Here is a 27,898-nt window from a genome sequence, read left to right on the forward strand (position 1 = left end):
AAAAAACACTTAAGACAGCCTTTCTTAAGTAGCAGTTCGCCAAAAAAAATGCAGTGGGTGATTTATCGATGTTAGATATTTTATCAAAATTGACTTTAAATCAATTTGATATATTGGAAAAACAATAAATGAAATGACAAAATAAAAAATATTGTAACCGTTACCATAGCAACGACCACTCCTTAACAAGCACCAATTAAGGGCCTAATTATCACAAAAACATCCCAATTTGAATGTTATTTTATGTATCTAATGCTGGAAATTTGTCAAACTACATAATTATATTAATGAAATGCGTCTTAAAGAAAACAATTTACAATAAAGTACAAAGCAATATGATTGATTTAGATCTGGATACCATAGCAACCAAAATTCCTAATTTTGACATTTTGAAATATACGAAAATAAGGTTTGTTCATACCCGTTTGCCAACACTAGAAAGGAGTTATTATCCAAATGTTTGCATGGATGTGTAGCAAGACATCTCCACTGAAACATATCAAAAATAAAAATATGTAACTTATCTTTTTTTTGCTCATCTGGACCCGAATCATCACCCATAAAGACTTTTCATCTTAACGCTTTTCATACTAACATTGTCTAGACCATAACTTTTTTGTATTTTGACCTAGACTTCTAATATTTGGTATGTTGGTATATCCTTTCAGGGCAAAATGTTGGGTACCAGAGTAGGTGACCTTTGTCCTTGGCCTTTAACCTCAACACGATACATAATATCCTCTATGCCAATACTTTTTGGTCTTTTTTACTTTAATATATGATCTTTGGCATTTAAGTATATCATACCAAGGCAGAAAGTAATGTTTAGGTAGATGACCTTTGACCTTGACATCTGATGCAAAGATCAAATAACAAATAACATAACAATTATGGCAAAATACCATACAACAATTTGTCTTGACCATAACGTTTTTTTGTCTTTTTACCTAGATATCTGATATTTAGTATGTAAGTAAATAACATTAAGTGGAGTGTAATGTTCTAGATAGGAAGACCTTTGACCGCTGACTCCAAGATCAAATGGCATACAAGAGTTTGGCCAAATACCATACAAAATTTCGTCTGGGCCATAATTATTTTGTCTTTTTACTTAGACATCTGATATTTGGTATGGGGCTATATTTCATTAAGGCGAGGCGTCACGTACTAGAGTGGTTAACATTTGAACTTGACCTTTGACCTCATTGACAAATAACATACCAAATTTTGACTTAGTGTTAATGAGGACGAATGTCGCATGCCTGATACTAATTTTTTTTATTAATTTCTTTATGTTGAGAGAATTCAATTAGACCCCATAATAATATTTCCTGTTTTTTGTTGATCTTCTCTTGACATTATATCCCATTTCCATTTTTTGAGCTCATGTTTTACTGAAATGCACATCTCCTTATCAAAATGTCCCAGGATTACATTCGTTTGATTTCCGCTAGAATCTTGTTTTTTTTTATAGAAAATTTCAAAATGTTTTATAATTGTGTTGTTTAAACATATTGTCACAATACTATGACTTACTCAACATGGCATTTGGTGGCAGAAATTCAGATAAGAACAATTGGAAAATCAATATTTATAAACAAATTATAGAAATATTATAAATGGATAACTAGAGGCCCAAGAGAGCCTGAATCGCTCACCTGGTTGCCATTTGCTTATTACAAAACATTGACAATGAGACAGGCTAAGTAGATATTAATTGAATAGTCAAATGTAGGAAATGCGTTTAGATGAATTTTATGACATGAACCAGAATTTTGATGAAGGCAACAGTTTTTGAATTATTTTCAAAAAACAGTCTTCCGACCCCTATGTTCCTTTTTTTAGTATAACCAGCCATAAATATTCAAAGTGATTTAAACATCACAAGTCATTTCGATCACAAATACACTAAAGAACTAATATGCTTTATTTCCATTGAATGATCTTAAATGGTTTTAGAGAAGAAGATTTTCAAAGTTGTATATGTACATGTGAAGAAAAAAAAAAGAATTGTTTCAGGAACCATAACTCTTATATTAGTATACGAGTCATTTCGAATGATTTCTTATGATGCTGAACTATATAACCCCTACAAATTTTAAGTTATTTGCAAAAATTGCCTTCTGACTCCTATGTTCTAGTTTTAGTAACGGCGGCCATGTTTTTTCACGGATTAAAAGTACCAACAGTCACATTGTGTGGGATACCCTAAGTAACAAATACATCAAACAATTAACAGACACTGTTTATATTCGGTTTATCTTTTCTAACATGATGTCACTTTGATTAACTGGTAACGCAAATTACCTCAATAACAGAAAGGAATGCATATCTGTATATTAATGTTATAGGTCTAATGTCGATAAATTGAGATGTTTCACCCCAAAAAAAGTTCGTCCTGTAAAAAGTTTGGATTTATCTCCAAATTAATTTCAAATATCTATACATTAAAATGACTACCACAATTAAAAGCTTTAAGAATCCAATAAATAGTTTTTGACAGACTTAAGTAAATTTCAAATATTTTATGTTTTGTTACCATACCCCCGTAAAACTGCACAAATTACGTAAGAGAAAGAGTTCGTCCTGTCAAGATATTTCCCCATTAACTTTCTAAAAAAATTAATATTTTTATATCAAAATATACCATTTAATACAGGCTTTACGCATATGTAAAAACATTTTTGACAGACATTTATCACTTAGAGAAAAATATAACATTGTTTGTTCCCACATCCTATACTAAATTGAAAATTTCCTGTTAGAAAAAGTTCGTCCTGAGAGATGTTGATTTCTGAACATGTTTCAAAAACATATACATCGCACAACAAAATATACCAAAAAGTTAAAGCTTTAAGAATATGTTAAGGATTTGTGACAAACATGAATTAAAATCCAAATGTTTGATGTTTTCTTACCTTACCCCCTTAAAAAACGACACAAATCATGTATCAGAACAAGTCCGTCCTGTCAAGAGTTTTCCACTTTAACTGACTCAAAATGAAAAGATTGTTATATCAAAATGTACCTATTAGTATAAGCTTAAAGAATAAGTAAACATTATGTGACTTAAATGACACATTTTATGAATAATGAACTTTATTCATCAACATGTCCACCTTTCCATCGCATTTTTGTTGTCAGCAAAAGTTCGTCCTGTCAAGATTTTCGATTATCTTTCGATATTTTCCAAAAAATACTTTAAATCATTTAAAAGCACTTTTACACTTCTTTGAAATCCTTTTAATTTTTTGAATGCCATTAAATAAAACAAAAGTTATAGCCAAAAATGTATCGGAAAATACCCGTCCTGTTTTTATACCAACCCCTCAATCTTCCGGTGAAAAATCACTCATGAGTAACATGTCTATTCTTCATTCGTCAAATGTTAGTGCGTTCTTTGTAACTATGTCGATCGTGTTGATTTTAAAAGAAACGTGTTGTAATTTATATATAACCTGTATAAATCAATGATTTAAGACTTTCAACAAAGAAAGATATTGAAAAACTACGACTTTCAGGGCTAGAAGAAGTATTTTACAAATTAATAATTGGAGATATGTAAAAGAAAGACGTTACAGAAAAAGAAACGACATTATGCAAAGAATGATACGTACAAACTGCAAGTTACAACGTTAAAAAATACATTTCACGATTTAACATTTAAACAATCTTCGATTAACAAAGGAAGAAAATAATACAAAGAACAAATGAGGAAGTAACAAAGTTAAAAGAAACGCGTGAACATATTTATGGCGGATATCCCCTTCCATATCCCGATTATGTATGGTTCATGTACTGTATACAAACTTCAACTGTACTACTCATGATCAGACATTAAACTTTTGTCTTTCTCTTTAGTCAGATCTTTCCAATCTTTTATGTTCCAAACTCTCCACAAAGGTATCAGTATAAAAATGACAGCGGCACACTTATAGATTAGAACTGTTCCGAAAATGCCCATTCGGAGGTCCTCTAGATTGTACTGTGAACATGAACCTTGCCTTTGTCCTTTAGTGTTCCATATAGCACACGCTGTATCTATAACTTTTCCAAATATTATTGGTGTTGGTATGAAAGCTAAAATATTTAAGGAAATGAGATATATATCGCAGAACGACATTGACTAATTACACACCAAGACGTTTGAAGGTTTTTTTATGATGGGAATAAGTTTACTGATACTTACAAATGTATTGTAAAATAAATGTAAGAGTTTTTTTACGACTCACAATTACGATAACGCAAGAATAATGTTAATAATGTTACTTATGACTTACAATGATGATGACCATTGATTCATTTTTATGGTTCACGTTTAGTAATTTTTTTTCATATTGATGGGCAGGTGGGTCAAGGGAATGGTTCCATTTATTGAAAACCTCCTTTTGTTGGAATTTAAAAATTATTTTGTGCAAAATGTGGGCAAACATAAGTAAATAGCCTTTAAGTTCGGTTCGATTTGTGTCCGATTAGATGAAATATGCTTGAAGCTGTATACAACTATATGTACAAACATTCTATTTAGTATGAGTCACGTTTCGGGTATAATATAAATAAAAACTACAAGTACCTAGCACAGATGCAAAAACGCTCTTGAGCCCAGCAGCGGTGGATTTATCTCTGTCTTCTACACTCCTATAGAACAACACGGTAGTTAAAACATGTATTATATACATTTGCATGTATTTGTTTTTGAATGAATCGTCATAAATTAAACGGTAAAGATATTATTATAAAGGTGTGAGAAATTAAAATGAACGAATACACATGGTAATTAAATGACACAAAGACAATATTGATTCTATTATTTAACGTAAGTTTTGAAAAATTGAAATATGTTGTTTAGATCTTTCAAGAACAATTGTTTGGAATATGAGAAGGCTTATATGGGCATGTGTATGGGAGGTAATAAAGTTTTGAATGGACATGTGAACATGATGTGGTGAAGTCTTGAATGGGCGCCATGCGTGAGGAAGGAAGTGAAGTCTTGAATGGATGTGTGTATAGTAGGTGGTGAAGTCTTGAATGGAAATGTGTATGGAAGATAGTGAAGTATTGACTGGACATGTGCATGGTAGGTAGTGAAGTATTGAATGGACATGTGTATGGAAGGTAGTGAAGTATTGAATGGACATGTGTATGGAAAGTAGTGAATGTGTATAAATGGTGGTGAAGTCTTGAAAGGACATGTGTAAGCAAGGTGGGAAGTCGTTAATGGACACGTTCATTGTGAAGTCTTGAATGTAAATGTACATAGGAGGTCTGAAGTCTTAAATGAACTTGTATTTAAGGAGGGTGGTGAAGTCTTGAATGTGTAAAGAAGATAGTGAAGTCTTAATAGGACACGTGTAGAGAGGGGGTGAAGTCTTGGATGGATATGTGCATAGGAGGTAGTGAAGTTTTAAATGGGTATGTGCATAAAGCTGATGGTAAAGTCTTAATGGACATGTGTATAAAACATTGTGAAGTCTAGTATGGACATGTGCATAGGAGGTGGACATATATAAAGAAGATGGTGAAGTCTTGAATGGATATTTAATAGGGAGATGGTGAAGTCTTTGATGAACATTTGCATAAGGCTGGTGGTGAAATATGGAATGGACATGTGTAAGGAAGGTGGTGTGGTTTTCAATATACATTTGTACGGAATGTGATGTAGACTTGAATAGACCTTTGTAAAGAAGACGGTGAAATCTTAAATGGACGTGTATTTGAAAGGTGGTGAAGTCTTAAATGGGCATGTGCATAGGATGTGATGAAGTCCTGAATGTACATGTGTAAAGGTAGTGAAGTCTTAGATGGACATGTGCAAATGAGCTGGTTAAGTCTTGAATGGACTTAATTATGTATGGAAGGTGGTGAAGTATCGAATGAAGATATGTAAGAAAGGTGGTGAAGTCTTGAGTGGACATGTGTTTAGAAAGTGGTGAAGTTTTGAGTGGACATGTGTTTAGAAAGTGGTGAAGTTTTGAGTGGACATGTGTTTAGAAAGTGGTGTAGTCTAGAATGGACATGTGTATAGAAGGTGATGATGAACCTTTGGATATGGAAATCTTCATGTAATGTGAAGTTCTCTTGAACTGTTTATTTGATTGAATGTGTTGTAGCCTTGAATGAACATTTGTATGGAATTTGGGTTTCTGTTGAATTGACATATGTATTTGGGTTTCTGTTGAATTGACATATGTACAGGGAACGTCGTAGAGTTGATTAGTGTTTATAGGTTTAAAACGAACATGTTAAGCACTTATAACTTTAAAACTACTTGTACACGTATATTTACCATAGTTATTTAATTATAATTTGTGAGACTTAGAGACAATAATGACATTTCTATTATGACTTACATGCAGGGTCTCAACAGCGGATTCATAAGGGCGGACCCCTAAAATTGGCAAAAAATTTTTTCATGCATCTTTTTTTTTACAAACTGTACCCGAGACCTGAAATCCAGGATTCAGCTGAAAATGTACATCCTTAATTTCAACTATGTCCCTTTCAGTCACGAAACTTCATCTAACGCACTTATTGCGACAGTGTTACATCGTTTTACACTGAGTGGTAGTTGAGGTGTTGCGCTTACAAGATACATATATTGAACATTTAAATCCATTAAGATAGAATATTTTCCTCAGCAGTTATCCAATAGAAACTACACTGGCTATTTCCCGTTTTGCAAAATGTATACATACATGTATGCTGTTGATATCGTAAAAATCTCATAAACGGTTTAAGGTGATTTTAGCCCACAGGTGTAAACTGTAAATGTGCAAAACACTTATTAAGTTGAATTATCTCCTCTTGTACGCACCAGATAATATTTAACTCTTCGTACAAGTATAATGCCTCAAAATATATTAAAAGGCTGTGTGTGCCTGGTTAAAATTGGATTGTGCTTACAGGACAGGGCTAGGATTTGTAGGTCGATCTCAGTCTTGTATCATTTTTTTTCCAGAATTGCCGATGCAGAACGTATTGAAACCCAAAGACCAATCTGTATTTTACTTCTATATATATAAGATAAATTGACTCAAAATCGACGACGACTCGAGCCATATGAATTTTTAATTAGCCATGTAGTCACGTGACCGTGTTAAGTCCATAGATCGAGTGGTTGAAATGCGCGGGGCTTCTGCTTTTGTTGCAGGATTTCTACAACTGAGGGTGAAAATATTGAAAGTTTTTGTTTGCCAGCGAATGCATCAATTTAAACCACTTCCAGAAGAAAATGATAAACAATGTCAGAAATATCAAACAATTACATTATGACGACTAGACTATACACAGTGAGACGACACCACTTCCGTTCGAAGAGTACATAGAAATATGAGAAATTTTTTTTTTACATAAAGTAATTAACATTAAATTCACATTCTAAGATTTAAACTGTTCTGATCTCAATCTTAAATGAAAATATTGCATGACCACCACTTTTATACGGAACGTACCTGCAACTTCTGGCATGGACCTATGATTATAGGTGGTCTCTGCTCCTGGAAAGCTAGAGTACCAATACAGAGGATCATACGTACCTTGTTCATTCCTTTTTTTTTTGGGGGGGGGATTATTTTTTTGTTTTTGTTTTGATCTATAAAAAAATTAATGCCCGTACCAGCCTGAAATATTTGCTCCCTTAAACCAGGAAGGAATATATTAAGTCCCTGCTTACACTCACCTAGAGTCACCTATTACATACTGTGTAATGTATCAAATTCTCCATATATTTAATTTGAAAATCCGTAAGACAAAAGAAATTCAGTTCTATTTCAATATTTATCGAAGTCAATCGCAAGTCGACACCTGTGTCACGGGTCACCATGTAAAGATAAAAGAAGCCGCCCACGCTCTCTAAGTCAAAGTTAAATCTACCGGGATTTTTCATTAATATAACGCAGCGGCAAAGAAAGAACTATCCACAGAGTGTCAGTATTTTAGTTGTACCTTCCTGTTCAAGTCCTAAAAAATAATGTGCTAAGTAGTTGTCTATTCACCACCACAGAGATATAAGTATGCCTAACGAAAATGAAACGCTGACAGAAAACGAGAGGAACTTTAATCTTGTAACTTTCTAAACACGGTTATTGCACCCATATACAGATCAGTGGACCACTCTGCATCATACATGTATATATACAATTTCGAAGATGCATTTTTTTTCGGCACGTATATACATCTTCAATCAAGGATTTGTCTTCGATGTTACTACCCAAATGGAGACTGAGAACCAATGACGTACCATTTACATATGGTAAAGGCTAGAAACCACTAATTCCACTTCCCATAGGCTTCTATGCTAATTTCACAATATTCAATGGCTTATCTGGACTTTACCTTAACTTTAACCTGCAGAGGACTATATATCAGCATGATTCTACATATGTCAGCTCACAATCCTCAAAGTGGCATGTGGGGTTAGCAGACTTGCAGCGCAGTACTGGTCACCGGAAGTGAAGGGTCTATAAATAGCATGGGAAATCCCAGTGTTTTCACAAGATAAGAGTATATTTAGAAATCATTATGGAGATTAGGCTTCACATCACAAGAAGCAAAATGCACCTATAAAATGTACAGAAATGTTTTTCCTTTCAGAAACTGTTTACATTTTTTAAATAAGATGAGAACTTTTTTCACAGCACTATGAGGAACAGAGGTAATTTCTGCGTAGGACTATTTTTGCGTACGTTCCAAATGCTCATTGGTTGAATTGGTGGTCTGTAACCTAAATGAGCGTTATTTCCGGTTTTCATTTATGCATATTAATTAGGTCGTCGTGAAAACACAAATTAATCAGTCTAATCTTTTTTAGCGCTAACCTGATGAGAAAACGTTTGTTACACTCGTTACTAAACGTACTATAATTTTATAAATTTAAACATTTAAAAAATGATTTTTTTTGTATCACGTCACCATTAACACTATATGTTCGTGTATACAAATTATATTTGTCACTTTTTATTAGTATTTCTACACAAATAGAGGTTTTACTTTTAACTGTAAATGACAAATTTTTTTGCACTTGAATGGTAGATCAGGATCCCCCTTTCTCGTAAAACCACTGGTAACATGACGAGACTATCTAATATTCTATATAGGTTGTAGAAATTCCAGTAAACCACTTATAATTTTGTTACCAGTAGAAATATATTTCTGAAACTGGGGAATGTTGTATTTTCTTGAATAAATCAAACAATTCCTTCACTTACCTAATCGTTGCAATATATAAGGGCATTATTTTGAGAGAACCAAATGCCGCTCCAACGATACTCAGTACAATATACGGAACTAGAGTGTCACAGTCAAAGGGACATAACCCAGCTGTAGAAACACCATCCGGTATCATCGAACAATTCTTGTACATCTACAATGGTAGCTGTATCAGTTAATTATAAGTCCGAAGTTTTTTTGTTACATTCTACATGTAATGGGCGTAGCGACATGAATGGCATGGCGCCGTACAAATATTTTATGTTTGTATGGCATGTCGTACATTGTACCTAAAATTCTTGTCAAACATTGAAAAAAAGAGGGCATTTTACTCAGCAACTTATTTAAGGTTCTTCACTAGTCAAGTTCTTGGACACGCATAGGAATGTAAATATTTCTATTATTTCAAATCATTAAAAGGAAAAAAAATGTACCACACAAAAATAACAAACATAAACGTAATTACCCTGTAGATAGATCGGAAAATAATTATTTTAAACAGTTATTGTTCTATTGTTCACGTTGTGAATGTGGTTGAAATTTTCAACAAAAATTGTGCTATTTAGAAAGAATGACTTAACAGTCATGTCGTTCCTTGTGCACCCAATCAACACAATCGGAAGTACACACAGGAAGCCGACATGGCCGCCGCCATGTTGTCATACGTTGAAAAATGCAGAAAACGGTTAAGGCACAGAAAATCCGACAAAACAGAAATTAAGCAACGAAAATCCGAAATTTCGATTTTTAACAATTATAATGTGCATGTAACTTTAACTTTAAAACGATTTAAAATAAATATTGTCGGTCGGGTAACTGGAAACAAGACTTATTATTTTTGGGGTCCTAAACTGAAACGTTCTGGAAGTTTTTATTTTCTTACAATTCATAAATATATGAATATCTGAATTTTTATGCACATAAAGTTTTGAAAATTTCAGATTAAGAATAAAAAACAAAGGAAAGAGAAATTAGTATTTCATCCCAAAATAATTTTTACATGTCCTTTTGAAATCTCGCGAAGGTTCTTCCAATATTTGGGGAATACATTTAAAGTGAAGTAAATGAGTCTTGGTACAGAAAGTGCATCTTGTCGGCCCAGAAATACATAGAAAAAATCTTCAAATTTTATTTTTATGCAATAATTTCATTCATCCAACATTGGGATTGACCTGAACACCTGATATCAAGGAAGAAGTTTACGTTTGGAATAACCTTTATTATTTATCGTTCTATTTTTCGTCATACAAAAATGCACGAGCTAAATCCCTTTTTTTTGCAAATTGTGTCGAGTGAGTTTGATATCCAACAAATACGAAATTCTAAAAACAAGGTTTCTTTGATTTTAAATTATTTGGTATTTTGCTAATTAGGGAAAATATGTCTGTTAAAGTAAACCATATGTAGTATTTAAAGCCGTGTCTAGAGATCGGGATAGGTATAGATAACTAAAGGCAAGAAAACATACTAACCCCTTAGTCATGACATAATGAATACCCCTTTAGAAGAGTACAGTTTAATTTATTGATCTAAATGAAAATAATTCCTTATTCAAATGATAACCAGGGCCCTTTTTCACAAAAAAAATCGTAAGAGTAAAATTATTCGTAAGTTATGACGTCACAATACTTTGATTTACTATGACGTCATAACTTATGACTAATTTTACACTTACGATTTTTTGTGAAAAGGACTACTGTTGAAAAGGTTTGACAAGAAGTGTATATAAATTTCCTTCATAATCAATAAAATGTAGAATATGTTGAAAAAAGTCAAGGTGTTACAAATTAATGTAAACACTCAATTTCAAACTCAAGCATGCGTATAAACATTCATTTACTCACTCCTCCATTACGTAAAGCCTCCGTGCAGCCAGCATAGCATGGCGAGTGATAGTTGACTCCATTAGATCCACACACAGGGAAAAAATCTTGAGTATCACATTTACATGGCAAATTTGTTTGGTCTCCATCCAGGCCATTGCTGCAATAAATATTGACATTCCACCGTTTGAAAGTTTGTTTTTAAAGTCGATTTTACAAAGAGGATAATAATGATAAATTGACTGCCAGGAATATTGCTTGAGATGTGGGTGTTGCCTCGGGAGAGAATATTATCAATGTTGAAAGTAATTGCACGGTATACCACTTCCCAAAGACAGTCATTTGTCGACATTGCCTGTAAGGACCTAGCATGTAGTTTCAATCTACGAATGAGTTGTACATGTAAGATAAACCAAACTTCTATGGGTTTCAATTTCATTGATAACGTTAAAAAGCACTGGTCACCTATTTTAGAGATCACATGTGTACATGTAGTTGACACACCTATATGTACACTAGAAGGCTATAGAAACCAGTTTAAAATAACAGTCTTCATAGAAAAGTTGGCCGGGTAAAAAGGCATATGTGACAGTTTTTAAATAATTTTGGAAGTTTTTTTAAGTAAAGCATTTTAATAATTTTGGAAGTTTTTTTTTAAGTTAAGCATTTTAAAGCTTAAGTAAAAGCTAAAATCTGAACCCACAACATGTTTTAATTTATTTTACTTTCATGAAATTCTGTATAAGATATCTTGCTTACATCACCCAGTTACACCAGACAGTGCAATAATATCAACAGATTTACAAGAAAAAACCTATACACGGAATTCTATAGAGGTATAATACCACTATTAAGGGAAACCAGTCGCCTGCACATACCAGAAAGCAGCCCGTAAAAATCAAAGTAGTTCTTAGGATGCATTGTATATTTTTTGTGATTAAGCCAGTATATGCAAACTGGGTATCATCTGAAAGCTTATCAAGTCAGGTACACACTGAATACAACAGTTTTGAACTCTGATGTAGAGAATAATTTGTCAGAGTCTAGATCTTAAGCCCATTGATTTGTCAAATTTCCAAAAGGAAAGTAGTATTTTTAGTACCTGCCTACTTTCACTTCACCGTTCTTTCTTAGAAGCCATTAAAGGTATGCTTCAAATTTTATGAGAGAGTCTTTAAAGGGTCCCTATGGACCTTGAAAATAGCTTAATTCAACACAGAAAGTAATGGGACTTTTAATAGTGGTTCTACATCTAGACCATTTTCATATTCCCGTCTTTGACTTGGTTTTTTTTTTAATTTTGAGCAAAGGGAATGCCTTATGACCTTATTATAGCCAGTATGAAGTACTCATCTGATTCGAATTTCTGTGATATAAAATAAACTCAATACTTCATAGTGGAACCCTCTTGCCAATAAAATCTTATTCATGCCGGCAATAATCTCCGATGATCATAATTATACACAGTATTATTTGGCCGCTTAATTCCATGGTGTTGGCGATTTCAGACTTCTTAACGGGCTGCGAAAATTATTATTCGATGCTTTTGCAGAATTAATGAGATGAGCACGTACGCCAGCTAGGGAGAGCTTTTTAAAACCAGATACAGATTTAACAATAAATTATAGACCTAAAGGTCAAAAACTCATTACCTTCCAGGGCCAACTATGCTGGGTTGGTCACATCCGATGAAGATGAGGCTACCATGAAACACGATTTGTGCACATTGGAGAAAGAGGATTAATATCATCAACTGTTTCGGTGTAAATTTAAATCTTTTTGTAATGTAGCCACTGAATAACGTACCGATGGACACTGTTGCAGTAAGGGTTCCAGCTGAAAAGCATATAATGTTACAGTACTCAATGCATGTCTAGGGCCAAGGATCGAGACCAATGCATGTCTAGGGCCAAGGATGTTTATATTGTTATTTAATATTAAAAATATTGTACACAAACGCATATGTACATGTACATGAAGATACGAGCTGAGTTTTTACCACCAATTCGAATAGAAAAGCAAGACAATAAATTAATCTCCCACACAGATCTATAACATTTTATGAAATCACGTCACACTTTTTAACAATACTTAAATCTTCAAATATTCTTGATTTCCTTGGTGACTCAAATCAAAGTCTGAAATTGACGACACAAACAGTTAAGAACTTTCTCAGACTTGAGAGTATTTTTTCAAGTTTTGTACATTTGTAGTAGTGGGTCTGGATTTACCCTTCCAGCGTACAGGATCTACAGGATTTTCTCTAGGCATGAACAAATCTCACCACAAAGTTCATCCGTGTGTATTGTAATACTTTGTATAAAGCGGCCAAGCACTGAAACTGATAGATGTAAATGCTTAAATGTGGCAAATAAATCGATAGACTGAAAAATCTACTTACAAATGATCATATTAGCTTTCCACAGGGGTATCCCAAACTGAGCTTCTATATATTTTGATTTGAACGCTATTGGTCCGAGGACTGACGAGATGTGCAGTATAAACATGGTGACCAGACAGACGTATACAGGACTCTTAAAAACCCGGATGTATGACGACGCTCTTTCTAAAAAAATATAAAGAAGCAAGAAATTAATGTTCCACGTAATTTAAAATTGTAAATTACCTCAATATTCATTTGCTTATAGACGTGCTGTTTTGCAGCTCATAGTCATAATTGAGTGGGTATAAAGTATTTCGAGGAAAGCTTATCACACAGACATTGTATCACTCATCTCTTAGATCAAACACGGTATGAGATCGAGATATTACTCTACAAAGTAGCGACTAGTATGATCCTTCTTTATTGATTTTTCATATTCATGCATAAAATAATTACAACATTTCAAAAGTGTTTTTTTTTCTAAATATTATATTCATATTATGTTTTCGTTACCATTTTTAGAGAGGCGTAAATACACGAGAAAACTCTTCTTTGCAGGTGCTTTCTCTGACGTCTTATTATGCATTTTCTTGTCTATACATGAACGTAAAATTATTATTATATTTACATATTTAAAGCCAAATAAAACATTTTTTTTCAAATTCGAAGGTAAAATTAATTTGCAGGTGCTTTCTTTGACTCTCTATAGGTTATATGTGCAGATAACTTCACATTTTTTCAATAGAAATGAAATATGGCTATGATACATGTACATACCTTTAAACACTTCTAGTTTAGTCATTTTAGGCTTGTCTTTAATTATTTCGTCATCTTTATATATAAGTTGTGGCAATTCCTTGTCGTTTCCGTTTTCACTTTTCTCCTTTAGTTTACGTGGGAAGAGAATTATTGGAAAGGCAACAAGCAAAGCCATGATACCGAAGACAAGAAACCCTAACCACCAGGCTCCAATCCAACGAGGATCTTTCGTCGACATATCAACATCTGTTAACATGAAAACGAAAATAAAAATCTGTCGATCGACATTGATCACACTCTGTATCTCTTTTATTGTACTCTTTAGCTTTGCAAGGTTGTAGACTGTCAAATTGGTTTAAAAATATTGATAGGTTTTAGAGTAACAAAAGTTTGATTTTAAAGAAGAGGAGGCCTAGGAAGAGGGGAAATGTTTACTAATAGACCAAATCCGAAAAAAAATCTAATTTTTAGCTTAATTGCACCAGGGCCGATGAAAACATATTTTTTTAAAATTGATTTTATCTACTTACCGTCAAATGCAAATTCAACACCATTATAAGTGTTACTACAAGTGAATTTCCCAATTGGGTCAAAGGTGGCGCATACTTGTTAGTACACGTTAATTTTAAGGCCAGGCAGGTGGTTTAAATGTCCACCGAAGAACTTATTCCTAGAATCTGTTTATTGCCTAACTGTATTAAGAGCACAAAGAAAACACTATCGGTACTAAATACAGTTCTGAGAAATATACGTTACGTCTATTTGTACTTGTTATATCGGAAATAAAATTGGTGGGAATTTTGTAGTAAATCTGTGTATGTTCCACCTCCTACATGAACCAACGTTTTTTTTATTACCTTTCATCTGCACATTGACGGGTACAGAGGTTTGGTTTTTAAGTTAACTTACCTCATTTCAGCAATAAAATTCCTCGATATATTGGATCTGCTTGATTTTTACGCGGATCAATACTTCATTTATACGGGAGCAATGCGTGTGATTTAACATTGTACACATGTGGAGTTATAGAATTTGTCTTATATTCCAACCAACGTTATTAGGTATACATGTACAACTCTCTACGAAAAAGATAGGAAGATTAAACTAGAATAAGTGATCCCTTCATACTTCTTTCCGATGAAGCGGATGCCCTGCCCTTTTTATGGGATTCAAAAGCGCCCTGTCCTTTTCTTTCATTTTTTTTTAAAAAGATGCTAATGGTTGATTGATGCTTGAGTGCCCCCTTTTTTTCTTGATCATATTGACCTTTTCAAAAGGTGCAGGGAGAAATCCTGCATAGTAACTTGATCCATACAGCGAAACAATATATCAGGTAGATCTACATTTGTATCCCTGACAACATTTCATATTAAGAGGTGAATATTAAACATTTTAACAATGATGTTATCTGGTATAAATCATAAAGGTTGCTTATCAATTTCCTAAAGTTTTACTTACCTTCTAAGGTGACATACATTCTACTAAACACTCCTCCCAACATGTAGGCTACAACTGGTCCAAAAATTGCAGAACTTGTAAGAATGCCTGCAGAAAATACATGTTTAGACAGTCAAACTAAATGCAAGAAAAGAATCAGAAGAATAAAAAATACCATGAATACCGGAAGTGTTTTAGGAAGCAGTAAACATACACATGCAGTGTTTGTACATGTACAATGTACCAATTAAACCGATATCTGTACAAATGTACACTTTATAGTACACACTCGATCGTGCTGTCTCTCAATTTTGTCTTTGGCTCAAGTACATTATTTCTCGGTTTTGTGTGCTCTTGTATCTGTGTGTGTTAATGTAACACAATTTTACATTATATATTAACATAGAAAAACAGTATATATTAAAAACTATGAAAATGAGTAACACGGATGCCACCATTCAGACTTAAAGGAACATTTCATTTGGAAGGGGTCAAATTTGAACTTAATTAGAATTAAAATGACTTGATGCTAGGAACAATGGAACTTTATACAATTGGGTACGACGAAAAATATTGATTGCTAAAATTCACTTTCTAGAAAAATGCGTTGTATTCTAATGAAAATATTGGAAGAGCAGTAAAACGTGGAACAAAAGGGTGGATCCATTTTTCTATTTACCCACATAAAATCCGGTTTTTTGTTTGTTCTCCCCGTCAAGATATTCTGTTATGAATGGTGTACGTATGGACTTTCCAGCTCCTTGTAAACCCATACCGATTCCAATTAAACCAACGGAGAGAGACTTCAAAGATGGCGAGATGGAAACTCCAACAAATGTAGGTTTCATGGCATCATCTGATTGTTCCGTATCGTTATCAAAGTTACTATTTGAGCAGAGTGGATAGCTCGGTTGCCTCATTGTTGTTTTGTTGTTGGTGATTTTGCCGTTGATTTGAAGCTGGCCTCCTTCCGAGGCCTGGATTATGAAATGTGGTAAACTACATAAGAGACCGGAAATGGCAAAAATTACGATAGCACAGAAAAGCCATCTTGGAACATGGACCAGTTTTGGAATGGATGCAGCAATAAATCCGACCAATAGGAAACCAATATCATTGAATGTCATTATGACTCCGCTTTCGGAACTACTAAGAGAAAATTGTTTCTCGAGGCTAGGTATCTGCGAGTTTATGTAGGAAGTCAGAGATTGAGAGGCTAACTGTGGAAGAATAAAAAATCCTGTGAACCCTGCAGCTGTAGCAAACCTGTCGAAAAATGGCATTTTCCATGATCCTAAGCCACAGCCTGTTTGCGTTTTTTCGTGATCATATGATGTAACAAATTGGTGTTTTTCAGTTGTGCCATTCCGTTCTTTATTACATGTATCAGAAACATCGACTCCATTGGACTTCTCATTATCAGTCATGATTATCTACATTAAATACAGATACATGTATTGCTCAACAAAATGCTTATTAACCATTGACATCATTTAATAAGGAATACATGTAAATATAAGGAAGTTGATGTTTATAAGGTTTCGAAAGAATAACAATGTACTTGACTTCTATCTAGAATTATCAAATTTGTTTTTTTCTGGGGACATGTCAGGGTATGTTGGGATCCCCAAAATGTTCAGCAGCTTATATTTTTGGGGTTTATCTTCTGTTTTACCGTTTTTTCTTCTTTAATTGATTTGTTCTCCGTTCATTGTTTTATTAACGAAAGCCATGTAGTACATCCCTAAAATACTTTTATTAAACAATATTTTGTTGAGACAAAAATTGACAATGAAAAATAACATGGTCTCTCGTAACAAGGTTAATATGTAAGTTTTCAAACGGTCACCTCTCGAGAAAGTTAGGATAACTTACAGCTTTGCATTTTTATCATCATCACCTTATTCGACCGCAATGACAAATCACATGAATGTACAATCGTGTACATGTACAAATGTAGGCAGAAACCTACCGCGACAAGAACATTACAAATCGCGCACTCGTTTAGTTGAGGCGGAAAAGTGAATCCTGTAGTTTAAGGTTACTTGTTCTTGTATATCGGCAAAGTGGTTAAAAAGACCGAAAGTAATTTATTATAAATGTACATGTATCAGCGATATTTACTCAAATATTATTTGAGTACACTTTTCACTCTATTTACTAGGAGTTTTATTCGCGAAAAAAAACTTTACAAATTTGATTAATTCTTGCTTTTGAGGTGTTCGTGGTAGTGTTGAACATGGTTCTTCTTTAAAACGTTTCCGTTCGCAGATTATTTTTCTCTCCGTCAAAATATGCAAATTATGTAAAAATCTGTTTTATCGTAGTTCTGTTGAAATCTGTTGAATTGTCTTAAACAACACTTACATGTAGTCTGTAATGTAATATATCATTAGGTTTTTTTTGTATCCACGTAGTGTGTTTTTGTATTTGGTTTTTGTTTTAGTTATTCCATGCGTTTTTTTTTTGTATCCACGTAGTGTGTTTTTGTTTTTGGTTTTTGTTTTAGTTTTTCCATGCGTTTTGTCTTTTTATGTCATTGTTACGTTTTGCTATAATTGATTCCTTTCTTCCGCATTCAGTCCCGAATTTCTTACGTTTATGTTACAATCACACGGTCTTATTCTATGTTTTACGAATTTTAAAACTATGCCGTATTTTCTTTTGCAATAGAAAAGACAACTGCACTCCACAAGTGCACATATTGTACAAGATGCGGCACCGAGAAAGCATCTCGATGGCGACATTACTTTTATTGTTCAGAGGACCACGTGACATTCCTCCAAAAACTCCAAAATCAATACAAACCTTCCTTTACTCTGTTATTAATTTTATCAAGATCAACGTAATCTGGTGTAGATTTGAATCGTTCCTATAGCTAAAGCATACATCTTACATCTATTTCTCATAAGAAATATTTAATCTATTTATGTACGTCTATAAATAATATAATATCCACAATCAAAATTACATAAAGTTTCATCACTTTTGTTAGTTTTCTTAATAAAACCGAGTCAACTTTGTGTATCACACCTCTCGCATCTGCAAGTTTAACGCAACCAAATTGTCAACAATTCTAATTCAACAAGGAATGTAAAGCTTCACGGGTTGCAGCTTGTTACGACCGCAGATGTAGAACCGTCAACAATTTTGCCAAGTATTAACACATCATTCGAACTTGATACAACTCTGAATTTTTCATTTGGGTAATATTAACTTAACCAGGATCATAGCGGGAATCACAGAAGTAAGAGTTTGATAATAATTAATTATTTTTGTTTTTATACAGTTGTTAACTTCTTCACAACTTTGATAAATGTGTTCATTCTATTGCTGTTCATCTCGGTATAAATACATATTGATCCAACCCGACATTAGCTGTTCAATCACACTTATCTGTACTTTTTGTGCAAAATAACAACTGCATTACAAGACAAGACAAGACAAAACGACAAGATTTATTGACAGCCTCGGACATAGTGGGTGTACAAGAGGACAAGAAACACAAACAAGTACATAAATAAAACAAATACACAGACAATACACAGAACAATCAATATCATAAAATATATGAATAAATACAAATTCACATTTATATTTTAACACATTCACTTTCACATGTTATTTAAAAAGCACACACTTTTTTGTATAACTGAACATTACAGATAGACAATAATCCACCAAATTTAATCATATTCGGCTGCTTTGAGTAGTAATCTGGGATGTAACGAGATCGTATTAAATAAATACTTAACCGTTGGATTATTACACTGGAAGAATATGTGAAATTCATCTCCCTCCACTTCTTTACAACGATTACATATTCTTGGACTTCGTGGGACTCCAAACCACCTCCAAGTTTTTATGGGTACATTGTAGTTTTAAGTTGGAACATATTAATTTTGTCAAATGAATACGTTCTACTGGGGACAATCTGAGAAGATATGGTTTAAATCTGAATTCATGTTTAAAATTAGAATAGAATTCACCACGAGATGTGGTGTCCATTCGGGGAAACCAAGATTGATAGAATTGATCACAAAGACGTTACGCCGGCTGTGTTGAAAAAAAAACACACCTATCTAAACTATAAAGGACTAATGTTAACAATCAAAACTGTGATTATGTGAAAGCTGTATACTGTTGGAATCAGGACAAATAATAAGTTCTGAACATTTGTCACAAATGGTACTTCTAGTTCTTTATAAAACTTTCCAAAACCCCGTAAAAACGTCAAAATTCCGTATGTCAGATGTAACACAGTGTACATTTAGGTCCAAAAAAGTTAAAATAGTGAATTGCACTATTGCAGAGGATATGAAATTTGTCAAATTTTGCATGGAAGAATAATTTCATATGTTTTTTTCGAGATAAATATCGAAATTGCGTTGATTTTAGGCAAAAAAAAAATATCCAATGCAAAAATGAAAGTGTTGGTAATTGGTCAGATTTCTAAAAGTATTCAGTAAACAAATTATATTATTAATGTAAGAACTTATTTACACAACATTCTTTTCCGATTAATTTTTCCTAAAACTGTACATAATTTAAGCAATTCTACGTCGTCATTAGATAAAATTTTCAGTACAAACAAAAAAGTTATGTCTTTTTGAAAATGTCTAGCGAAATGTCAGATGTCAATATTTTCCGCGTTCGTTGAGAAAATTTCATGCTCCAGAACAATTCTACAATCAATTGACAATTTCTTCTATGAAATAATGATACTTTGTAATTGTACATACACTTAGGAATACACATATTTCATTTTTTATGGTTTAAACTAATTAAAACGGATAAAACTAAAACCAAATAAGTATCTAGTGATTTGTTGAACTTTCACTTTTTGAACGTTTAGAACGTTTTCCGTCGATCGGGAAATGGGGGAATAAAATGGAAATATTTTCTGCTTTAGATAATAAGAACCAGACACTTATACTCGTCTCTGCAATTACAAGTATAGAACATGCAACTGAAAAAAAAAAAATCGAAATCAAAGAGATATAAAAAGACTGAAAGTATCTGTATTTTGTGTTATTAACAAACGAAAGAATAAACAAAAAAGAATAGAATAAAATTTAATTCTTATACTTTATAGGAATTCGATCGGAGTGGAATGACTGAAACGCAAAATAGAGATGACAGAACTTTAAAAAGGTATAGGAAAACAGAAAGCCTATTGATGAAATGAATGCAGAAAAGGGAGTCGCAGACATTTTTTTATTTTGGAAAACGCAAATGAGCAAATGAAAAGAAAATCAATGAGCAGCTATCTAATGGATGTTGATGAAAGCCCGATTTTCTGATGAAAAGAAAGCTCTTTCAATCGAAATACTAAGTTGTGAAAGGTCCAAATTCTGCTATTGGTACATGTAACATAAAATCATACGTGTATATCAAAAATGCACATTTTAATTTATTGCAGAAGGTTGCTATGTTCCCTCTCTAGACAGACAGAGTGTGCATACATGTGGCGCTTGCATTCCACGCTGCGATGCACATTCATGTGCAAATTTAATTTACCGGTAGTAATGATAATCAAATTAATTACTCTTTTCGATTTTTTAAGAAATGTTCAAGATATTTTAATTGCTACCAATCAAAAATTATTTTATATTTTGCTTTACTGTACATGTGTTTCAATAAGTAAGCAAGCCAGAAACGAAAAGTGTCGACAGACGTCGAATTCTGATGTTACCGAATGTGCCGCAATAGCGTGCGTAACGCCATTAAGTATGTTTGACTGCGACCTTCCGCCAGTTAATATTTACTTTAACGTATTCGTTCCTTAAGTAACTAAGACTCCTTTCATCCCAGGTAGATTTAACATAGTTAACCCACCGAAATTTGGTTGGATTATTGTCATGCAATTTAATCATAAGCTGAAGCATTAGATTTGACAGTGTTTGTCCTTTTTTATATACATGTAGTTCTTGCCCAAAAGTTAAAACCATTCTTACTTAAACAAGTATTTTAAATGGAATTTTTTACTACCTAACTCTTCATAAACCATAAAATTGGGAGTACTTCTCAACTTAAAGATATTTTTACCAAATTTAAGATGCATCTCTTCAATGTTTTGCATGTTTTTTTGTTGTGTCTGTTTTCCATGTCTGGTTTTTGTCCCTATCGGAGCACCTGGTCCATGCTCCCAGTATTTAGTGGAGTCCGAGTTGCTCATTTACTTTTGTTACTTTGTATGTATGATTTTAGTTACTTTATGTCCTTTCTTGTGTGTGTCTGTTTTCCATGTCTGGTCTTTGTCCCTGGATTACATTCTTTTGATTACCGTTATAACCTTAGTTCCCTTGATTACTCTTTCAAAACCCCCAGACCTCAGAGGAATATAACAGTTTTGGTGGTATTAAAGTGTCAAATAACTTCAACTGTAAATCTATTGGCAGTGAAATATACTTAGTTTTCTATAGAGAGCAAAAAGAGCTTTTTGGGCTTGATCTATTAGTCGCTTTCTCGCAATAGTGATACTGTCGTTGTAATTGAAAATTCCTAGATATGTATACGACTCTACTATTTCTATATTTTTGTTATATATTTGAAATTGAAAATGTTGTTTACACTTTCTTTTACTGAAGACAACAACTTTTTTTTTTCAGTTTTCGTTACAGTAATTAGTAAACACATTCAATGCTTTCTGCATATCTTCTTTTGTTTCTGACATTATAATTGTATCATATGCATAAAACATCACAAATATTTTTACATATACATCAAACATCTCAGAGCATGAACTTTGAATTCTAGTAAACTCAGGTTTTGTACTTCATTGTCTAGTATAGATCATTAAAAAAAATTGAGAACAAATAATGCGTCAAGTTTTCTCCTAGTCTTACACCAACTCCACACTTAAAAATGCAGACATTTTACCTTGATGCCTGATTTCTAGATCATTAAAAAAATGAGAACAAAAAGGGCGACAAGTTTTGTCTTTGCCTTACACCAACTCCACAGTTGAAAAATGCGAAATTTACCTTGACTTAATATCCTGATACATGATATTGAAAATAACTGAAAAAAATTATTTGCCCTGTTACATTGAATTTTTTAACTTTGAGCCACATACCACCTTTCCAAACTGTGTCAAATTCTTTGATTCAGATAAGAGCTCAATATCATCAGAAAACAGTCTTTCATTCAAAATGGATGAGGTTTTCCCTAAGCATGTATTTAGTATAATTCCTCTATAATTATTCGGATCCGATATCAAAACTTTGTTCTTATAAATAGGTACTATAATTCCTTGTGACCGTACCTGTACCGAGTACTAAATCAAAAATCTTCAAGTATACAGGCATTAGCTCCACAACAGGGTTTTTAAGATATTCATTAAGAATATCAGTAACTCCACAGGCTTTACCATTTTTTAGATTTGTAATATATTTAACCATTTCATCCTCAGTGATCGGACCATTAAGTAATTCATTCATTCACTTGGTAAGTTGATAACAAAATTTTCAAATTAAAGTTTCATTTCTATCTGTTTTTTTTTCTCATTTAGTTTGAGAAAAAAAAATTGTACAATGTGTCTACAGAAATATCACTTTTATCTTTTTCTTTTTTGTCTATTCCAAAAAAGCCTCGGATCGGAATTGTTTGTTTTTCATAAATTATTTCCAATTTTATTCTCAAAGGTATCATATGCTTTTTTCATTTAACCTTTATATTCTTTGCTGGTCTTGTTTATTGAACACTGACTGTATTAATGACAATATCGTATTGTATATTTAGTTAGCAGTTACTGTAAATATACATATATATGTGTATATGTCATGAATACATACATGTACAAGTATAGCAACATATAAGTGCTATCAAAATAATTGCTATGGAAATTCCATTACGTTTGTTTGTTTGTTTGTTTGTTGGGGTTTAACGTCCGAGCAGCAATATTTCAGCTATATTCAGACGACAAAATTCCATCACGAAAGACATAGAAAATATTAAATAAATATAAAATGAAGGGAATAGAGAAATTTACTACATGTACTTGTAAGTCCGAAAAGGATACTAGTCAGTTGTTGCAGTGTGCATGTACTATGTTTATTAATTTAGAAGTACTGGAAAACTAGACATAATAATTTTCAATTGCCAATCATGTTTGTTTATTAATGATTAAATTATAGGTACGTGTCGAATATATATGCACTTGTTTCTTTCAGTATCCATAGGTACCCTGAGAAAAAAATTCTTCACTGGGTATGTGTGGATATTAAAGCTAAATCGTTCTTACCATACAACTTTCATAGAACCTATTCTAAGTTCATAACTTGTCATTTTGAGGGAATTCTTCATTTGTTATTTTGATTGCTTTGAAGAAAGTGTGTGTTTAACAATCGATCTCTGGTCTAACAGGCAGATAAAGGGTTTTATTTAGGGATAACAAGCCACTATGTAATGAATTGGTGTATGAAGTCAATATTGGTTTCTTGTAAGCGCTTTAAAGAATAACATTGTGCCGAAAACATTCGACAGGAATATGAAGAAGTTGTAGCTACATTTAATATAGCAAACAATATAAACCATACAATCACACACCATCTGTCCGATAGTAACATTTCAGGTAGTCTTGCTACGTCTGTTACTCTTGGCATAAAACATAAGCTCGCAGAACTATCCACAACTAAAATAAAGTGGTTTCAACCCTGATTGAATCATTACTTTATGCAAAAGATTAGCCAAAAGATGATTTTCAAATTGCTGCTATGCTTGATACGAGATTTAAATTGAGATGGTCAAAACATCCCTTTCAAATGGACGAAAAACTACTAACATTTGCAAGAAAATATGAAATTACTTCCGATCAATCAGACGACGAAGTATTTTTACCATAAAAAATGCACAAATCTTATGATACCGGCTTACTTAGCTTTATGATTCTGACAAGTCTAAGAAAAAGCATGTATCTGGCCATCACGTGAAACTAGAAGTATCTAATTACTTTTTGGAACCCTATATCGATGGAAGTGATCCATTATATTATTGGAATGAAAATGCTGGAAAATATCCTACGTTAGCTAATTTAGCTATACAGCAGCAACATCAGCTCCGGTAGAAAGACTGTTTAGTATTGCGGGGAAATTCATATATCGGCCCCATCCCATATTAGTATATTCTTATCTAATTTTGAAATATGATTTAAAGATACGATTGTCATACGACGATTAAAATCAAGCATTAAGCTATAGGACAGTACATGTACATTCTACATTACCACCTTTGACCCTTTTTGTTTACAGTCACATGTATACTTATGTAGCAGTCTTTCTAAAAATCAGACAGAAGAAGGTGATTCATGCATGTCAAAACCCACCAAATTCAGCCTTATTTCTTGTACAGAAACAGTTACTGATCACAAAACCAGTCTTAGTTTTTCATTTGGATGTTGCGCTTTTGAGATAAAAATTGTATAGATTGTACATGAATTTGACACATCGCAAGAGTTATCGTTCTTATTTTGGTTTCATTTGGTTGGTTTTAGTGGGAGATGAATGTATGTGTTTTTAAGAAGTGCAGATCTGAATGCAGAAAAGATTGTTGTTAACTGAAAGTATAGTAAATGTAGACCGAAAAAGCATCGTTTGTTTGGTAGGGTTTTCTTCACCGGGAATCAATTTACCATTGGCAGTGTCTGAATTTTATGTGGACTGGTACTTAATAATGTGCTGTGTAATATTGTAAGTTTAAGTAGGTCACTTCTATATGCGACATCGGAGACAAATAATTTTTACTCTCTGAGAAACTAGAAACACTTACCATAAAATTGGTATGCATGATCTAATTCTAAACCACGAAATATCAGGGCACCACAGTTTACCACCAGATTAAGAATTTTTCAAACCTTATCCAACCAAAGAAATCCTCGTTTTACAAATCTGTCAAGCAAACGGCACGATCTACATTTGTAGTTTCCTGTTCACCATACATGTAGAAAGCACTTTCCACAAATCATATGTTCTCAACACGTGAATGTCGTTCATATTCGATCATTTTCCGTATCAGAACCATCAACGGCCTATCGCAGCCATTTTCTCTCCCGACAGACGAAAATCCCAATGAAATGGGAAATGATTTTACTTGGATAGATTTCTGCATGTATACAGCGCACATTTGTAGATACAAGTACATGTACATATGTATATGTAACTAACAGTCACCCCCTCCTTGTTGATAACTTTAAAGGTTTTCCTTTCAGAAGTTAGGGAATGGGGAGTCAACACTTGTTTTGGCCTCCCACTACTACGTTGATGCTTAGTGTTTCGATGCCCAAAAAATACCGGCACCGACGCAATAAAATCTACAAGTGTACATTAATCATATTATGAAATGTATACTTACTTTTCAGAAAATAACGATTTATCAAACCTGTGTTCGCGCGATACAGCACTTGGCTACCATACACAAAAAAGTTTCCAAAATGTTGTATACCGTTAATACCAGGTATATATAGTCTACATACAGATTAAGCTCGCTTAAGATATGGGAATAATGATACGAAACTACGAATTAATGCGCTGTCAATCATGTATCTCATTACACAGGAGCTGACACTGTTAGTTACGTGTACATTTGTACATGTTCATGTATCTACAAAATTTTTAATGTACACTGTATACATGTACACGATTGGCCATAGTGGTCGAATATTGCGATGATGTTCAAATGCAAAGCTGTAATGTTGCGAATGTGCATGAACATTTGATTTGCCATGAGAATGTGAGGACTCTGTTCGCTACACTGCTGCATCGGATCAAATTGATATAGGGAAGATATGTAAACGTATAGAAAGGTCTGAAAAATTCCCAACGATGTTCTATAAAATCTAAATGTACTGTCCCGTACTACCATACATTGTATACTAAGTTACAGCCCTAGATTAATTCTACGGGGAGGAATGACCCGGCCAGCAAAAGCTATATTTTATATAGCCTAGCTGGCCGAGTGGTCTAGGGCGCTGGACTTTGTGCAGGCGGTGTTGCCATAGATGCCACAGCGGTATGAGTTCGAGTCCCGCGGACGGAACGACCAAACATTTGCATCGCAAATTTGACAGTTCTAACATCCTTTTCAGACCTTCCTATATATATATATTAACATTTAACCAAAAACACAAAAAAAAAACAACATATTGTCAATAAGAGTTTTTTGACAGATTCTAATGAAAATATCGAACATTTTAAGAATCATGGAGAATGGCACAGTTCCTTAATGATTGATTTGCTTTTAATAACGTCCAAATGCAGATGCATGTACTTTTGATGCATTTAAATTAAGAACGAGAATGTTCATCAATTGGATCGATCCTACTTTGTAGATAATTAATATACTGATCAGGTATTTACTTGTAAATGTGCTAGCTAACAGAAGTGATACCGTACAGGAATGGTGGCATAATTATAGTTTTAATACAAGCAGTGGGGAAATTAAAATAATTGACTCATTTATGCCATACATTACAGTTTTATGTTTTTTTTTGTTCTTTGTTTAGGAAAGGGATTTTAACATTGTTTGGGATCATTAGGTGGTTATATAGTCAAATGAGGGTAGATTTCAGAGCGACACATAGCACAATTACAATGTTAAATAGGTTATAATGTATGCATACTCAGATACAAATATTAGTGGTGATGCGTGTACATATATTACCATTCTATTAATAATATTGTTTTGAGCTTATGTGAGGAAGTCATTCCAGATCTTCACATCTGAGGAGTTCCTTATCACCATTTTAATTTGTTTTGTAATACTAATAGTTTCGAGATCTATGAAAATTGTCGATGATTTTCCCTTAAAAGAAGAACGAAGACTATGAACGTGAAAACAACACACATACTATCATAAACAAAATAAAAACAAATCAGACCGGAAAGAAACAAATAATAAGGAAATATAAACGACTCTAGACTATTCAATTTCATTTTGGGAGAAATAAACAAACATTCCTTTTGATAATGCCACAAAAAGATTTATTTTATAAGACTACAACATATGTTATTCAGTACAGTCATATACAGAGACATTGTTTGAATAATAATATTGATATTAACACAAGGGCCACCGCCCGACGGGGTGATAAAGGTAGAAAAGGGTGTGAAGGAGCGCGATATAGGGTATGCAATATAATTCTAGGAGTCGGTGGCCCTTGTGGTGATATAGGAGTCGCGGGTTGATAACCGCATATGACACAGATTTTGACATGTAATGTTCCGTATGTAGGGTATGCGATATAGGTCTAGAGGTTTGATACATGGCATGCATCGGGTGAACGATAGAGAAT

General features: G+C 33.3%; 1 protein-coding gene and 1 pseudogene across 1 annotated transcript; one reads left to right on the forward strand and one right to left on the reverse strand.

Annotated features, from left to right (window-relative positions):
* Positions 1 to 67: 67 nt before the first annotated feature.
* LOC148598838 (solute carrier organic anion transporter family member 2B1-like) lies at positions 68 to 26,083 on the reverse strand. The gene is made up of 10 exons (XM_088561574.1): positions 25,960 to 26,083; positions 16,289 to 17,042; positions 15,631 to 15,717; positions 14,191 to 14,418; positions 13,432 to 13,596; positions 12,683 to 12,866; positions 11,052 to 11,190; positions 9,207 to 9,361; positions 4,574 to 4,638; positions 68 to 4,080 (listed from the first exon to the last, which is right to left on the reverse strand). The coding sequence occupies exons 2-10, from the start codon at positions 17,034 to 17,036 to the stop codon at positions 3,821 to 3,823; spliced, it is 2,031 nt and encodes a 676-aa protein (XP_088417700.1). The 5' UTR covers positions 17,037 to 17,042; positions 25,960 to 26,083; the 3' UTR covers positions 68 to 3,820.
* On the forward strand, positions 20,500 to 24,789 carry LOC148598839 (uncharacterized; annotated as a pseudogene).
* Positions 26,084 to 27,898: the final 1,815 nt, after the last annotated feature.

This window comes from Perna viridis, chromosome 14 (assembly GCF_037379345.1).
Source record: "Perna viridis isolate PV_CMFRI_1.1 ecotype Kerala chromosome 14, ASM3737934v1, whole genome shotgun sequence".
Taxonomy (NCBI): Eukaryota; Metazoa; Mollusca; class Bivalvia; order Mytilida; family Mytilidae; genus Perna; species Perna viridis.

Bases quoted from the DNA above. Each gene is read 5' to 3' on its own strand.
- LOC148598838 (XM_088561574.1), bottom strand. From the start codon at position 17,036: ATGACTGATAATGAGAAGTCCAATGGAGTCGATGTTTCTGATACATGT. The intron at 15,718-16,288 runs GTAAATAGAAAA...TATTTTCTGCAG, and splicing joins AAAAACCGGATTTTATGTGG to GCATTCTTACAAGTTCTGCA. The intron at 4,081-4,573 runs GTACTTGTAGTT...TAAATATTTTAG, and splicing joins CGTTTTTGCATCTGTGCTAG to CTTTCATACCAACACCAATA.